Here is a 15,843-nt window from a genome sequence, read left to right as displayed (position 1 = left end):
TGGATACAAGGTCCACAAAAAGTTCAAAAATAAAATTTTAAAACAATGTCATTTCAATAGTAACAAAATATCAAATACTTAGGAATACATCTAACAAAAGATATAAAAGACTTTTACACTGCAAACTACAAAGCATTGCCAAGAGAAATTTTAAAAGATCTGAATAAATGGAGAGACATACTATGTTTTAAGACACAGTGTATCTAAATTTACGACAAGACTAAATTCAAGATAATTCCAAACACAAAACCCCAATAGATTTTTACGGAAATTGGTAATCTCATTATAAAACTTATATGAAAATGTAAAAGACCTATAATAATCGAGAGAGTCTAAGAAGGAGATCAAATTTGGAGGACTTAACTATATGACTTCAAGAATTCAAGACTATAAAGCAACAATAATTGAGAGTATGGTATTAGTGCAAAGGTAGACAAGTAGCCCAGGCAGGTAGACTAGTGCCTTACCTCAGAGGAGGATTCAGGTGTAGCTGGTATTGACAGGGAAGGGAAGAAAGTTGCTGTCTGAGGTACTGGACATGTTCTATATTATGATCCAGGGGTGCTTACATTAAAATTTACATATGTAAAACTCTTTGAACTGGATTCTTAAAATCTGACAAAAGGTGTTATGTTGCACCTCAAAAGGTGTTTTTTTTAAATGGAATAGAAAGAAAATAGAGTAAATTGCAGATAGTAGGGGTGAATATTATACATTATTTGTACACACACACACACACACACACACACACGTATGTCTGTACTAGGTCACCTTGTCAAATGGATTTCTTATTGAGTCACTGTCAAATGATCTTGAAACACTACTGCTCTGTACAGCTGCCAGAATGAAACCCCTGAAATGCAGTCTAATCATGTCACCCACCTACTTAGGATCCTTCACTGAACTCTTGCTCCAAACTCTACTTAATAAGTCTTTTCATAACGTGGCCCTGTCTGTGTTCCTTGCCTAATCTCCCACAGTGTACAGTATTCTCATCGTTCCCAGCATGCATGGCACTTTCCATGGCTTGTCTCCCGACCGTTTTCTTAACCTGAACCCTGACCCTTCTTCCCCATCCCCCATCCCATCCCTGTTTTGCCCATCTGACTCTTGCTTGCTTTCACGTTGGGGCTGTAGCATCAGCCCTTCTTAGAAGCCTTCTTAAATCTTCAGACACCACAACTCCCCTGCAAGTAGAAATGAGCCCTCCCACCTCTATGAATGTACTGAAGTCCATTACAACCTTTTTTTCTCCATTGGTATGAACTAATGTCCTTGTGTCCGCCATATGAATTTCAGGTCATTGACAGCAGAGGTTAGTTCTCATTCAGCACTTGCCCCCAGCAGCAAGACAGAATTTGTCATAAGCAAGCCTCTGAATTTTGAATTGAATTGAATTGAAAATGCTTTACAATTCTAATGTGGAGTTTTAATATAATCAATATATCAGATTTTTTTCCATGCATTGTGTTCCAGGATTCTGTTTTAAAAAATTAAACTCTGATACTGAAACAACTACTTCTCTCCACAGAAAAAGAAATCCAAAGCCATATAACGTTCTATGATTGCCTTTTTTTCTGCATGAATATTTCTATTGCTGTGTGTCAATTCTATTGAAAGTGGTACTTAATTTTCTACTTCAGCTCCCCAGTTCTGGCGATCTGTGGAGCATTCACATGGACTTTGACACCAAACGGCTGGACCCCTGGGAACGAATCATACCCACCTTCAAGTACAGCCGAGATGTTCCATTTTTTGAAATGCTTGTTCCCACAGTTGACACGGTGCGCTTTGGGTATCTAATGGAAAAACTATTAGCCGTCAGGCATTCGGTGCTATTTACAGGAACAACTGGAGTTGGAAAGGTAGGAAACCTTCATCAAACAAGAAGGTCTCTCCCAAAATGAGGGCATGGTGGACTTAGAATTCTAAGCCCCCAAAATAACACATTATTTCTCAAGGGAAATTCTTTTGAATTTTGATCATTTTACTTTTCAGGAAAAATCTAACTATGCTGACTCTATATCGACCTTGGGAATTATTCCAAAGTTTGGTAGTTTCTGAATAAATTTTTGGTGTCAATGCTCTATAAGCCAGAAGACCCTTGGGGACCAATGTTTGGTGTTTGGGGGCTTTTATGTTGTATCCCGTGGAATTTCTGGGGCTGCCCCTGCACGGGTTAGGGTGGGAACTAGGCCAAGCTGTTTGTATCCCCAATAGACTACTGATGAAGCCCAGTCTGTCCCCTCCTGTACATTTCCTTCTACCTCACACAGCTACTGTGTTTGGAAAAAGTAGCATATAGAGGAAAGTGCTGATTATTTGGTTGTGTTGGTTTTGAGGGGATTCCACATAAACAGAGATTCACTGTTTCCTCTCTAAATTAGTTCTAAAAGAAGTTTGGGTTCTCTGTGATTCTTGCTATCAAATTGACTTGGATAGTAACCAAGATCGTTTTTGGTATGAAACTAAACTAAAAACTTTTTGCCAAGATAGTGCTGATTAAAATATTTCTTTGGCTCTGATAAATATAATTAAATAGCATCTCCAGGATGAGGAAGACAGACATTTCAATCTGGCTTTACCCTCTCTCCTTTTATCCTGTTTCTTTCTCATTGTAAGGGATTATTACTGATAAAGACAATTGAAAGATCTTATATTGAATGTGAAATAATTAACTTTTTTAAATTTAAAGTCTGTTATTGCAAAAGGATTGCTAAATAGGATTCAAGAATCAGCTGGCTATGTTCCTGTTTATCTAAATTTTTCTGCTCAAACTTCATCTGCAAGAACACAAGAGATTATTGAGTCAAAATTGGAAAGGAAAAGAAAAAATATTCTAGGTAAGAATTATTATTTTCATTTGTTTCACACAAATTATTAATCAATCACAAAAACAATGCATGTAATAAAATTACAATTGGATATTTTCTTTGTTAATTTAATTGTAAAGGTGATTCAGTTAATGATATTCTTTCCTGTGCTATACACAGAGGGTGTCCAAAAAATGTATATGAGTTTTAAGGAAAAAAACTGTACTAAAATTGTAATACTCAATATATACCAATAATAAAATATGAGCACAAGTCATGCGTATACATTTTTTGGCACCCCCAGTATAAAGACATCTTCTGTTAGCAAGCAAGTTATTTCCATCATCACCTCAACTCATATCGTCAGTCTCTGCCTCTCCATGACTCTCCCCCTCCCCACTTATGCTCTATTTTCAAAGCTGCATTAATTTCTCTTTATTTAAAACAACAAAACAACCTCTCTATAGCTGGTGCATTGAGTTACCTAAACTCAGTGGGGAAGAAGCATGAAATTGTTTTGTTTTCTTCTTTAGTCAGAGCTTTCAGCCAGACTTTGTTGGATCTTCCTCACCCCTCCTTATTAACTGCTTAGCTAAATAGTATAACTTTCTGGTCACTTTCAGTTACTTGGAGGCTGGTTCAATGTAAAGCTTCAATCTCAAACCCAGTATAAAGCTCTTCCTCTCCTCTGTCATATGCCATGCTTGTGGCAGCTGAGGTGCTGGAGGTGGAGAGGGGCATGAGCACTCTTTTATCCTTCCTGCCCTCCCTCTACCATGTTTCCCTAAAAATAAGATCTAGCCGGACAATCAGCTCTAATGTGTCTTTTGGAGCAACAATTAATATAAGACCCGGTGTATATATATAATTATATATTATAATATATATTACATTAAATATTATATCATATTATCTTATATAGACCCAGTCTTATAGTAAAATAACCCCAGGTCTTATATTAATTTTTGCTCCAAAAGATGCATTAGAGCTGATGGTCCGGCTAGGTCTTATTTTTCGGGAAACACAGTAGGAGGCCCTGGTGTGTTGAAATGGGAGGGGGAGAAGGAAAAAAACAAATGTGTTCTACCTACCTAGTGCTTCGATGGGCTTGTGTGGATTGTCCCTGCTTCTCTGACTGGTACTGAGTGACTGCCCATGCTCTGTGGATGGCAGGCTTCCAGGAGCGGGCTCTCTGAGGGACTCCCAAAAGAGCTGTGCATAGGTCAAGCATTGGCCTCCCCACTGGAAGTTTCTCTAATACGGGGAATCAGGGTTCAGCTCCCTCAGTCCCACCCTGCAGTGGCACATCCTGCAGCCTCTCGCAGCTGGGGTCCACTCACCCAGCTCACAGCCCTCCTGGTGTAGCACTAGCAGAGCTCAGGCTCAGCTGCCTTCCACGTTGTCCATCATGTAATGAGTGATACCAGCTGCTTCATTGCCCCTTTATGTTCCTTTTCCCTGCTCAGGTAGGCACAGAAGAATGGATGCCAGTCTTTCTTATGGGACCCCCAAATCTTTATGAATAATTATTTTGATACGTTCCCCACCCCCATCATGCTTCTTGGTTTGCAGGGACTAGAAGGTGGAATGGAACACTGAGTTTGCCTCAGTTACCTTGGAACTGTCAAGTGCCACCTCCTCTGCTTACGTTGTTCTCTTTCCTCTGTTATCACTCATTCTTTTTTTCTGACAAGTGTGTATATTGATTTTCTTTAAGTGAAATATGGCATTGTCCAGTTCCCCTGCACTGGGTTTCCCTTGGATGTGATCAGGATGCTTTTGCATATCCAGCCCTGTTTTCCCTGTAGAGGGTGGTGAGATGGCATTTATATAAGGAAGCTTTGGAGTTCTTCTGCTTCCTGTGAAGAGAAAATGCCTTTCCTCACCCCATAGCCAGGCCACAAAGTTGGTGAGGGCAGTGGCAGTGGCTGGGATCGAGAAATGTGAGGACCAAACTAGAGAGCTGGCATTATCTTGCACCTTTGAGAGTGAGGTCGAGGGACCCTCTGGCCACGTGGACATCTGGCCAGGTCCAGATCTCCCTGCAGGGGCCTGGATGGGGCCCGAGGAAGGTCTCTCCACCCTGAGGTAGGACTCTGCTTGGGCTCTCCTCTCTCCTGAAAGAAGAACTGAGCGCATTATAACCTACGGGGTATTCACTGAGTCAAATCCTTACCTAAACTTTGTCTTACATTTTCCAAAGGCAAATCATAATTCTTCAGTTAAAGTGACTTTATTTCCCCAGGACCACCAGGAAACAAACACATTGTGATATTTGTTGACGATTTAAACATGCCCAGACTGGATCACTATGGCTCTCAGCCTCCGATTGAATTACTTCGGCAGTATCAAGATTTTGGTGGATTTTATGACAGAAACAAACTCTTTTGGAAAGACATACAGGTTACTTTAGGTTTTAAATTAGTTTGCATGTTTACATTTAAACAGCAAGGACACGTGGTGTATTAGTTTGCTAGGGTTGCCGTAACAAAGTAACTCAAACAACAGCAATAAATTTTCTCACAATTCTAGAGGCTGGAAATTTGAGATGAAGATGTCAGTGGGGTCGGTTTATTCTGAGGCCTGTCTCTGACTTACAGATAGCAGTCTTCTCCCTATGTCTTCTCATGATCTTGCCTCTATACCCATCTGTGTCCCAATCTCCTCTTCTTATAAGGACACCAGTAATATCGGGCCCACCCTAATGACCTCATTTTAACTTAATTACCTCTTTAAAGGCGCTATCTCCAAATACAGTCACATTCTGAGATGCTGGGCATTAGGGATTCAACATCTCATTGGCCGGGGGCGGGGAGAGACAAGATTTAGCCCATAACTTATGGCTTCAGTGTTTCTTACGTGTAATTTATCAGTCCATATTCAGTTCTTGTCATGCTTGATTCAGAAGGTTAAGGGACAAGTGAGACAGCCCCCACCTCCCAGAGGGCTCAGCTTTGGAGGGTAGATGGACATGTCTTTATAAAGCAGGGTGATGAATGGACAGAAAAGAGGCAGAGTGGGGCTGGGTCGAGGATGAGAGAAGCCCTCCCAGTGACGGTGCGGTTGGGAAAGGGTTTTGCAGACAGAGCATGGTAAAGTAAGGAAAGGGGCATCATGCATCTCAGAGACAGGGAATGTGGAACCGCTCAGAAGGTGAGCACCAAAGCAGCAGGAGATGCAGAGGTCAGCCCAGGGAACCAGGGGGCCAATGATGTGGGTTTACCTATCCTCTAAGTGATGGGGAGCCTCTGAAGAAAATGTTATGGAAAGATCCCCTTGGCTGCAGGGAAGGGGTTGACTACAGAAGAGGCAAGACCAGAGACCACTGCAATGTCATGTGTTGACCAGTTGATGAAAATGTGACGAGAAGCTCACAAGAACCTAACCTTGCATTTCCCCCGAAAGCAGTGGTTCAGTGTGTGTTAATTTGGTGTTCCTGGCCACTTTATAGAGCACAACTATCACAAACGATGAGAATCAATTAGCATTTGTTGAATGAATATACTATAACTTGATTACAAATTCTTACAATTTTTTAAGATTAAATTTTTACGTAGGAGTACTTATATGAGGTATGACCACAAAATACAGTGAAGTGAGGGGAAGTATTTTGAGCGGGATTAATGGCAATGTGTCTTTTATTGTAACAAATTTTTCCCCCTTCTTCTGCCTCCTCCCCAAACTCTGGTTCAAGCCACTGTTTCTCAGTCTAGTGGTGTAGGACACAGGTCCCTGGCCCATGCTGGTATTATGAGCCTTGCACTCCACCCTCTTCCCCCCTCCCCAGGTATTGGGTCGTCGATCGTTAGTCAGCCGCTCACAGCAGCTCACAACTGCTCTCGCTGGGCTGCCGGCCACTCACGCTGGCTGCCAGCCACTCATGCTGGCCACCGGCTGCTCGTGGAGGCACACAGCAGCACACCGCAGCTCCCACCAACCTCTGGCTGCTCAGGGCAGCCCAGCTCCAGGGAGAGCTGTTGTTCACAATCTTAGCTATAGAGGGCGCAGCTCACTGGCCCATGTGGGAATTGAACTGGCCACCTGGGCGTTAAAAGCCTGGTGCTCCAACCACCTGAGCTACCAGACCAGCCCCCCAATTTTTTTTATTTAAACATTCCCTGTAGTTTTTTATCACACCTCATATAAGGCCGATGAGTTAACTGGGTGATCTTGATTGACTTAACCATCCAGGGCCTTGATTTTTTTCATCTACAAAGTGAAGGTATCAGGAGTAATCTCCTGGGGTTGCTGTGAATATTAAGTCAGACAATATGCAGAAAAACGTAATGCAAGGCTGGTAAAGGGTAGGTCCTCAAAAACTGCTGGCTCTGAGCCCTGCCATTAGCATGGACAGATCTCATCTCTTTCTTTGCTGGGTGACCTGAGTGTATTTCTCCCCGGACAGGATGTAACGATTGTATCAGCGTGTGCACCTCCAGGCGGTGGCCGCAACCCCGTGACTCCCCGATTTATCCGACACTTCAGCATGCTGTGTCTCCCGATGCCCTCAGAGCACAGTCTAAAACAGATTTTTCAGGTGAGTGTGGGTTTAAACTCAGGCAAGAGGGAAAAAGAAAACATATTTGTTCCCAGACCTCCACAATCAAAACAGTCTGTTGTGTTTCTAGAGAGCCCATCTGTCCCTGTTCTGAGCAGAAACCAGGTAAACACAGGGCATCTGGGAGGTAGCTGAGAGGCATTTGTATCATAGCCTTCTGTGTTTTTGGTTTCCGAGATAGTTTTAGGAATGCAGAAAGATTGTCAAAACACAGCCCCTACTTTTAAGGTAAGCGTACTAAAGAGTATGCTTGCCATATTGTACTTGGCACAGTTCTCAGCAGACCTCATTCATGGCCCAGCCCCCACCTCTGTGCTCATCTCCTGCCTCACCGCCAGGACTGTGTGTCCACGTGCCCAACAAATGCAACCCCTGGTGTCCCCCCACAAGCTCAAGCTCAACACAACTCAGAATTCATCACTTCCATGGCCAGAACCATAGAAAGAACCACCCATATTTCTTCCACCTGTACAAACTTCCCGAAGGGCAACTTCCTCATCCTTTAAATGGGGAGAAGAACTGTGCCTGCGCTGTGTCAGCAAAAGTGTTTAGTAAGTGTGAAGCACTATTTTGAATAGAATGATAAAAGAGCATGAAGCAGCATGACTGGAGCACACATGCCATAACCAAGCACCAAAGACTGCTTAGAGAAAGCAGGCTGTGAGCTGAGTCCTGGAGGATGAGAATGGACAGGGAGGGGCAGGTCCTGGGGGCGGAAGGTACATGGGTGAATGCAGTCACCGAGGTAGGAAATGGTGAAATGGGCATCCAGGTAGAATGATACAGTTAGGTAAGTGGTCTGGAGAAGCTGACTTTGGTGGTAATCGCCTATGAGCCAAAGAGGGCTGTGATGCCGGGAGAAGGGAGCCTCTGCATTTACAGCACTGGCCTCTCCTGCCAAAGGCCCCCTTAGAGGGGAGAAAGGAGCAGAGTCAGCACATGGAAAGTGGTTGTCATTTCTAAGTAGATTACACCCATGGGAAATTAGTTTTAATAAATTTCAAGTAGTTCCACTAAGTTGATTAGGAACTAATGCCAAAATGGTATGTAAGAACCTCCACATTGTGAAAAACTTTTGGAAAGTACTTTAGAATATGAAAAGATGGGAGCTGATCTCCTGTAATTAAACACCAAGTGTAGAACAAGACATGAAGCGGGTAATGGGGGGGGGGGACCAACACAGGTATTAGAAGACTTTTTTAAGTCCTACCTTTTTGTTGAGAACCTTTATGTTTATATTTTGAAGTTTGAAAGGATTGATTCCCAGCCATACTATCTTGACACACGTTGTGATGTGATCAGTGGTGAGGGGTGTCCCAACTAACTTACGCCTAGTGATAAAGTACTGAATTTGCAAATTATTTCATACGTTAATAAATTAAAGCAAATGCAAGGTTATGTCAACAAAAATGTCATACTTAATCATTCTAAAATGCTTTCCTGGGTAGAAGGGAAGGTAGAGTCTGGACTCCTGGAAAAGAAACTGTCCCCTATTCTCAGCCTCCTCCCTCTGCCTGTGGGTTAGTCATGTCTACAAGAATGTTTCACTTACAGGCATATCGCCCAGCAGGCATGTTACAGCTGAAAACAAGCAGAAACTGCTTCTTTCCACTGAAACTTAGAAGCTTGTATTTAAAACTTGCCGTAGCTGTAGGTAACAATGGAAATGAAATGGTGCAAAGCTGAGAGATTCAGGGCCCACCGGGGTTGCACTGGATTCAGGTGGGGAAACTTATTTTCCTCTTTATCAGAACAGGCCAGATATTTAACCCGTAGAAGAAAAGGACTTGCTCTAGATCCATGAATCCCAAACTACATTTTTAATCACAATTAACAACCTATATAGATTGATTTATTTTTGCTGTATAAAAGAAGCCTAGAAGTCTAAATGGTATACATATGTAGCATGTTTATAGTATGTATAATGTTTTTAATCATGTATTAGTCCTAAATCAATCAGTAATATCACTGTACTTTTTTTGATAGTTGCAAGTTAGTTAAACAGTACAGATATCCTGGGAGCTCACCACTAATTAAGGTTTATATTTTGCACAGATTTGGAGTATGTATAGTTCTGAGTAACTCATATTTAAACCACAATTCATACACACCTTAGTGTTTACTTATTGGAAATGTATATGCCAAAAATATGCATCACTATACACTCTAAGGGTAAACTAAACTACACACAACAAATTAAATTGATAATATTGTCATTAAATTAGAGGTAATGTTTAATTATAACAATATAACAGCAGTGATTGAAAACAATGGTCAACTCCATAGAATACTAATGATGGCCTCGTGCCAAAGCATCCTTCCCCAAAACTGTGGCAATTCTGACTCTATCTTGTGTGTATATTCTTAGGAGAAGATTTTCATAGTTGGCAAATATGTCACATAAGCCAGACCTTTAAATATTAGGTTGGTGCAAAAGTCATTGCAGTTTTTGCAATTATTTTTAAACTTTTAAACTGCAATGACTTTTGCACTAACCTAATAGAATACCAAGCTGTGGTCCTCAGTAAATTCTACCATGACGTGCTCATTTTAATTTATGAATATCAGTTTAGTAGTTCCTCGTTCATTCATTAAAGTATTTACTAAGCATCTACTACCCTGTTTCCCCGAAAATAAGACCTAGCCGGACCATCAGCTCTAATGTATCTTTTGAAGCAAACATTAATATAAGACCCACTCTTTTATATTATATTATGTTGTGTTGTGTTGTGTTGTGTTATGTTGTGTTGTAATGTATTGTATTATATTGTATTGTATTGTATTGTATTGTATTGTATTGTATTGTATTGTATTGTATTGTATTGTATTATATTATATTATACCGGGTCTTATTTCAATATGATGTAAGACTGGGTAATATAATATAATATAATATAAGAATGTGTCTTATATTAATTTTTGCCTCAAAAGATGCATTAGAGCTGATGGCCTGGCTAGGTCTTATTTTTCAGGGAAACACGGTGTGTGCCAGACATTGGTATATTATTTTAAACAAAGCAGGTTTCATCCTTATTCTTATGGAGCTTCCACCATGGAGACAGATAATAAACAGATGAATGAACTAATATATAATAGCCATGTACATATAAAGTTGTAGTTATATATATATATAACTACATATTACATATTATACACACACACACACACACACACACACACGGTGCCAAAAAATGTATACACATTTTAAGAAAGGAAGAAACTGTATTATAATTGTAATACTCAATATATACCGATAACAAAAGATGAATACAAGTCATGTGTATACATTGGTTTGGCACCCCTGGTATATACATATATGGGGATGCCAAAAAATGTATACAAGTGGACACTTTGGTCAACGTTGCTCAAGCAGTAGCTCGCAGTAATCAGAAGTGTCTGGACGCTGATGGTAACCACTTTGTGCACCTCTTGCAATTGCAGAAGTCAAATGTGACTTGTATGTTCTACTCAAAATGCAGGCCATATGGAGAATGTTAAACTCATATTAGGAGCCCAGGAGGGCACGTAGCTCAAAAAGATAGCTAGTCATCATAAGCTGCTAAACTAATGTCTAACAGTGGGATTACAGAAAACAAATACTTCGGTTTATTTCAAAGTATCTCAGATATAAGCCCCAAATCTAAAGTCACAAGGACCAACTTGCAAACATTGATATGCATGCTGGTGGCTTCTCCCACGGAAACTCCAAGGTTAATGGTGATGGGAATTTATCTGTTTAAAAATCTATAATGATTTACTAAGCAACTGGGGATAGGAGGCTAACTAATAAATAACTTTCAGATTGTGGCAAGTTGCATATGAGGAGATCAGAGAGCCATAAGAGACTGATGAGAGGACTTCTTTTAAATAGGGTAATCAGGGAAGACCTCTCTGAAGAGATGGCATGTAACCTGAAACATAAAGTAGGGAAAAGTTCCTCCCAAGCAGACAGCCATGTGGGGGTGGGGACTGGGAGGGAGGAGCCATGAGCAGAGACCCTGATGGAGGAGACAGTCTGGGTGGTAAGGCCAGTGTGGCTGGGACACAGTGAGCAATGGGGAGAGAGTGGAGGTGAAGAGGCCGGGCAGGAGAGGAGCATGGATTGACAGAGGGGTACAGTGCCTGAATGCAGGATTAAAGCTAACAGAGGGAGCCAAGAGTGGACATGGAGAGGCCAGTGGAAGAAGGAGGGAGTGAAGAAGCCCAGATGAAAAAGAGTCAAATGGGGTAATGTCTGGGGAAACAGATTCAAGAAATGTATTCAAAATTGATTGTGGGGACAGAGAATGGAAGGTATCAAAAGAGACTTCCAAGTTCCTGATCTGAGCAGAGGGAAGGGCCATATACTGAGCTAAGGAAGCTGAAGGGTGGGGAGATGGTAGTTATGAGTAAGTTGCACTTTAAATGTACATGAGGAAGAAAGTCTATAGACTTGTTAGCCATTCACTCATAAAAATCAGAGAGGACTTTAGTTCGTTTCCAGATGAGTCTGGGCGTTCCATGAAGACTGTCTGGTCCCACAGCAAGCAACAGTCTAAATTACTTGAGAGTAAGTTCATGGTAAGTTTACTGCTCAGATATGAATGGTGCCCAGGCATCACCAGTCACAGAAGATAGGCGTGAACCCATTTTTGAGAACATATTCTTAAATGAATGGAACAGTTTAACACCCAGATGTCCTTGCATTGGAATTTAGCTTCCTAGTTATTATTAGAAAAAGTAGCAAATCTGGAACACTTGAAAGATATGTTTTTGGTGGGGAAAAAAAATCTAACCCTCTCCTACTATGTTTCTGGTTCTAGGCCATCTTAAATGGCTTCCTAAGTGACTTCCCACCAGCTGTCAAGCAAACCGCATCCAACATTGTTGAAGCTTCAGTTGAGATTTATAACAGAATGAGTGTTGATCTTCTGCCAACACCAGCCAAGTCCCATTACATCTTTAATTTGAGGGATTTATCCAAATGTGTGCAAGGTAGTGTATCAACCCCCCATTCTGTGACCTTCACCCTCCCTTCATTTCCATTCACCCCAAATCACCCAGTAGAATTGTACGTACACAGGTGTCTGTGACTTGCTGGAAATCCCATTTCATATCCCTGTTCAAGTCACTCTCCACCCCCAACTCCAGGCTGACTACTTCACAGATTCCCTCAAACAGCCAATATCCCCTCCCACTTCTCACTCCCAGTTGATGACCTATCTTATTTCATTGAAAAAAAAACAGAAGCAGTCACACCAGAGTTGTTTTACCTTCAAAGTCTCCCAGACAACCTGCATCTGCCTTTCCTCCTACTCAGTGGCTGAGCTGTCCCTGCTCCTCTCAATATCCCCTCTGGCACTGAATCCCAGCCGCTCCTGCCTAGTCAAGGATTTTGCCCTTATAATTCCTGCTTGTCTTCTGCATCACCAATGCTCCCCTTCTCTTGGCTCTTCTGCATCATCAATGCTCCCTCTTCTATTGGATCATTCCTAACGACATAAAAACCTGCTACAATACCTCCCATCTTAAAAAATAATTCTCTTGAGACTCCACATCCCCCTATTGCTACCTCCCCATTTTCTCTGCTCTTTCTAAAAAGAGCATTAAAGAGTGGTCTTGCTATCGCCTTACTTTCTCCAGTTCTGTCTTTAATATGCCCCCAATTAAGCTTTTATACATGATACTACACTAAACTTCTCTTCCCCACCTCTCTACCTTCCCAAATTCATCAGTCAGTTCTCAGTCTGAACCTTAACCTCTCAGCAGTATTAGTCACAACTTCCCCCTCCCTCTCTCTTGAGATCCTTCCTTCTCTGATCTACTAGGGCATTCACTCCTGGGTTCTCTCCTCTCTCATTGGCTGCTGCTGCTCAGTCTGTTTTGATGGCTGTCCCTCTTCTTCCCTACCTCAAAATGTTAGGGTGCCCCAAGGCTCTGTCTTCTATCCTCTTTTTTATCTACACATAGCCCCTAAGTTATCCATCAATTCTCTGGTGTTAAATGCATCTATTCATAGACGATGCTTGAATGTCTATCTCCAGCTTCTCTCTCCTCTGTGTATCTCATCTATATATCCAACTCCCTTCTCAACAAACTCACTTAGAGATCCAGTTGGATTTCTTAAACTTGGCACGTCTGAAACTGAATTCTAGCTTTATCCCTCCTCCCAGCCATGTGTACCCAGACCCAGATAAGGAGACTACCATTAGTTAATCTGGCCACAACCCTTGGAGTGTTCTCATTTCTTGATAATTCCCATCCAATCCATCACCAAAATCTCTGATGGATTTACCTTCAAAATATATCCTAAATCTAACCCTTGCTCACCACTCCATCCACCACCACTCTAGCCCAAACTAGTGTAATATCTCACCAAGATTTCTCACAGTAAGAGTCTCCTCTCTGTTTCTGGTCTCCTGCATCTAGGCTGCTCACTTACCTTACCATAAAACCAGCTCTGCCCTCCACAGAGCAACCAGAGGTATCCCCGATTCAGACACTTCTGCGTCTGCTTTCCTATCACATGCCATGGGACTGAGGCTCTGTGACATCTGGACCCAGGCGTCACCAGTCACAGAAGATAGAAAGGCTACCTGCCTGCCATCATTGCCTACCACTTTCCTCCTCACTCTGCCACCTCCTTTCTGCTCCTGAAATAGGGCCTGCCCGGGGGCCTCTATACGTCTCTTGGAATGTTCTTACCTCAGCTATCCACATGACTCATTCCTTGTTCAAATATCACCTCCTCCTCCTCCTCTTCCCTTCTACGTCCCTTCATAGCACTTACTACCTGAAATCATATCCTAGATATTTATCTGCATACATGTTTATGTCTCTGTCTCTCCCAATAGAATGTCAGCTCCATGAGAGCTGTTTATTTAGTTCTCCACTTCATCCCCAGTGTCTAGAATCATGCCTGGAACTGAATACATGAATGAATGCCTGAATGAATGAATGAATGAATGAATGAATGAATGAATGAATGAATGTCATAGAATGTCAGAACTGAAAGACATCTTTTACAATACTTAGTGTACTGAGTTCTCACCGTATTTTGTACACAAGGACACCAACTCTTAGTTGCTCAGTGATCTGCTGAGCTGTTCTTATCTAGTGCTGACTCCCCGTCCAGCTCTGTTGGTTCTAAACCACTCTTAATATTATATTCTAAACAAAGATTCATACAAACTAAAGTACATGAGCATGTTTTAAATATCTATGAAGTAGCGTAAGTGAAAGCTATCGAGCACTTCCATGTAAAGCAAAGACTTGGCTCTCTGAAATCCAGCTCCCTTTTCTGTCCTCATCAAAATCTGATTCATTACCAAACACAGATGAGATCTGCTGTGTATTAACAAGGCAGGGAATGAACTACCATGTTTCCCCGAAAATAACACCTAGCCGGACCATTAGCTCTAATGCGTCTTTTGGAGCAAAAATTATTATAAAACCCGGTCTTATATTATATCAGATCGGGTCTTATATTAAAATAAGACTGGGTCTTATATTATATTAAAATAAGACTGGGTCTTACATTAATTTTTGCTACAAAAGACGCATTAGAGCTGATGGTCCGGCTAGGTGTTATTTTCGGGGAAACATGGTAGGAGATAAGGGCTGATGGTAGGAGCTGAGGCTTGGCTTGAAGAACCCTGACTACCTCACTTGCCCCTCCCTAATGCTCAGTTCTCACCACAGGTCCCTTATCTTTCCAACTCCCATTCTGATGGCTCTGCAACTCTCTTTTCCTTTTCCTGCTGTGTAACCTTCCTCCCACTTCAGGAGCCTGGGAACTCTTGAAGATGGTACATCACACTTGCCACAGGATGACACAATAATTTGTATTCATCCTCCACTAAAATTTTACCCTCCGATGTTAGCAGCTCAATCGTGGGATTCATAAACTCATCTTTACTAGAAAACATTGGAACATGGCTTTATTTCTTTAGTTAATTACCTTGGAATCATTTCCTGGTCCTTAGAACTTGTCTCATCTAGTCATTAATTTATTATCCTTCCCCCATGTCTTTCTATTCCTACTTTTTAGATATTTCTGAGCCTCAAAATTCAGGATGCATTTTATCTCTGACAATGATACATCATAAAGTATTTAGGGCATCCCACTTTTGAGTATCTTTCCCCTTGTGTCCACATTTTATCAAAATGTCCCAGAAATACCCTTCTTTCTACAAATAGTAGCTGAAAATAATTAAATCTTTAAGCATTTCAAGAAACATATCACACACACACACACACACACACACACACACAATGTGAGCTGCAAAAGTAAAAAATGTAACATTATTATCTATAGAAATGTCCTATTATTCCAATGCAGCATGAATGGTACCTACTATGTTGCACAGTGCACCCTGTCTGCTGTGTGTACCCGTGTGAATAGTAGGGATCCCCCGTCCCCTCTGTACCCTATGAGGAGGCCCATGTGAAGGGTCCCCGTGGAGAATGACCACTTCCTGGATTGCTATTCAG

At 41.6% G+C, this 15,843-nt stretch overlaps 1 protein-coding gene across 1 annotated transcript in view; it reads left to right on the top strand.

Annotated features, from left to right (window-relative positions):
• DNAH6 (dynein axonemal heavy chain 6) overlaps window positions 1–15,843 on the top strand; it is a 248,391-nt gene that overhangs the window by 110,888 nt on the left and 121,660 nt on the right. Inside the window, exons 38-42 of the mRNA XM_081069736.1 lie at window positions 1,644–1,865; window positions 2,696–2,843; window positions 5,059–5,216; window positions 7,219–7,350; window positions 12,174–12,345. Of these exons, the coding sequence (XP_080925862.1) occupies window positions 1,644–1,865; window positions 2,696–2,843; window positions 5,059–5,216; window positions 7,219–7,350; window positions 12,174–12,345 (832 nt within the window). The remainder of the gene's footprint in view (window positions 1–1,643; window positions 1,866–2,695; window positions 2,844–5,058; window positions 5,217–7,218; window positions 7,351–12,173; window positions 12,346–15,843) is intronic.

Source organism: Rhinolophus hipposideros (genome assembly GCF_964194185.1).
Source record: "Rhinolophus hipposideros genome assembly, chromosome: 12".
NCBI classification, from domain to species: domain Eukaryota; kingdom Metazoa; phylum Chordata; class Mammalia; order Chiroptera; family Rhinolophidae; genus Rhinolophus; species Rhinolophus hipposideros.
This window is presented reverse-complemented; position numbering and strand designations above follow the sequence as displayed.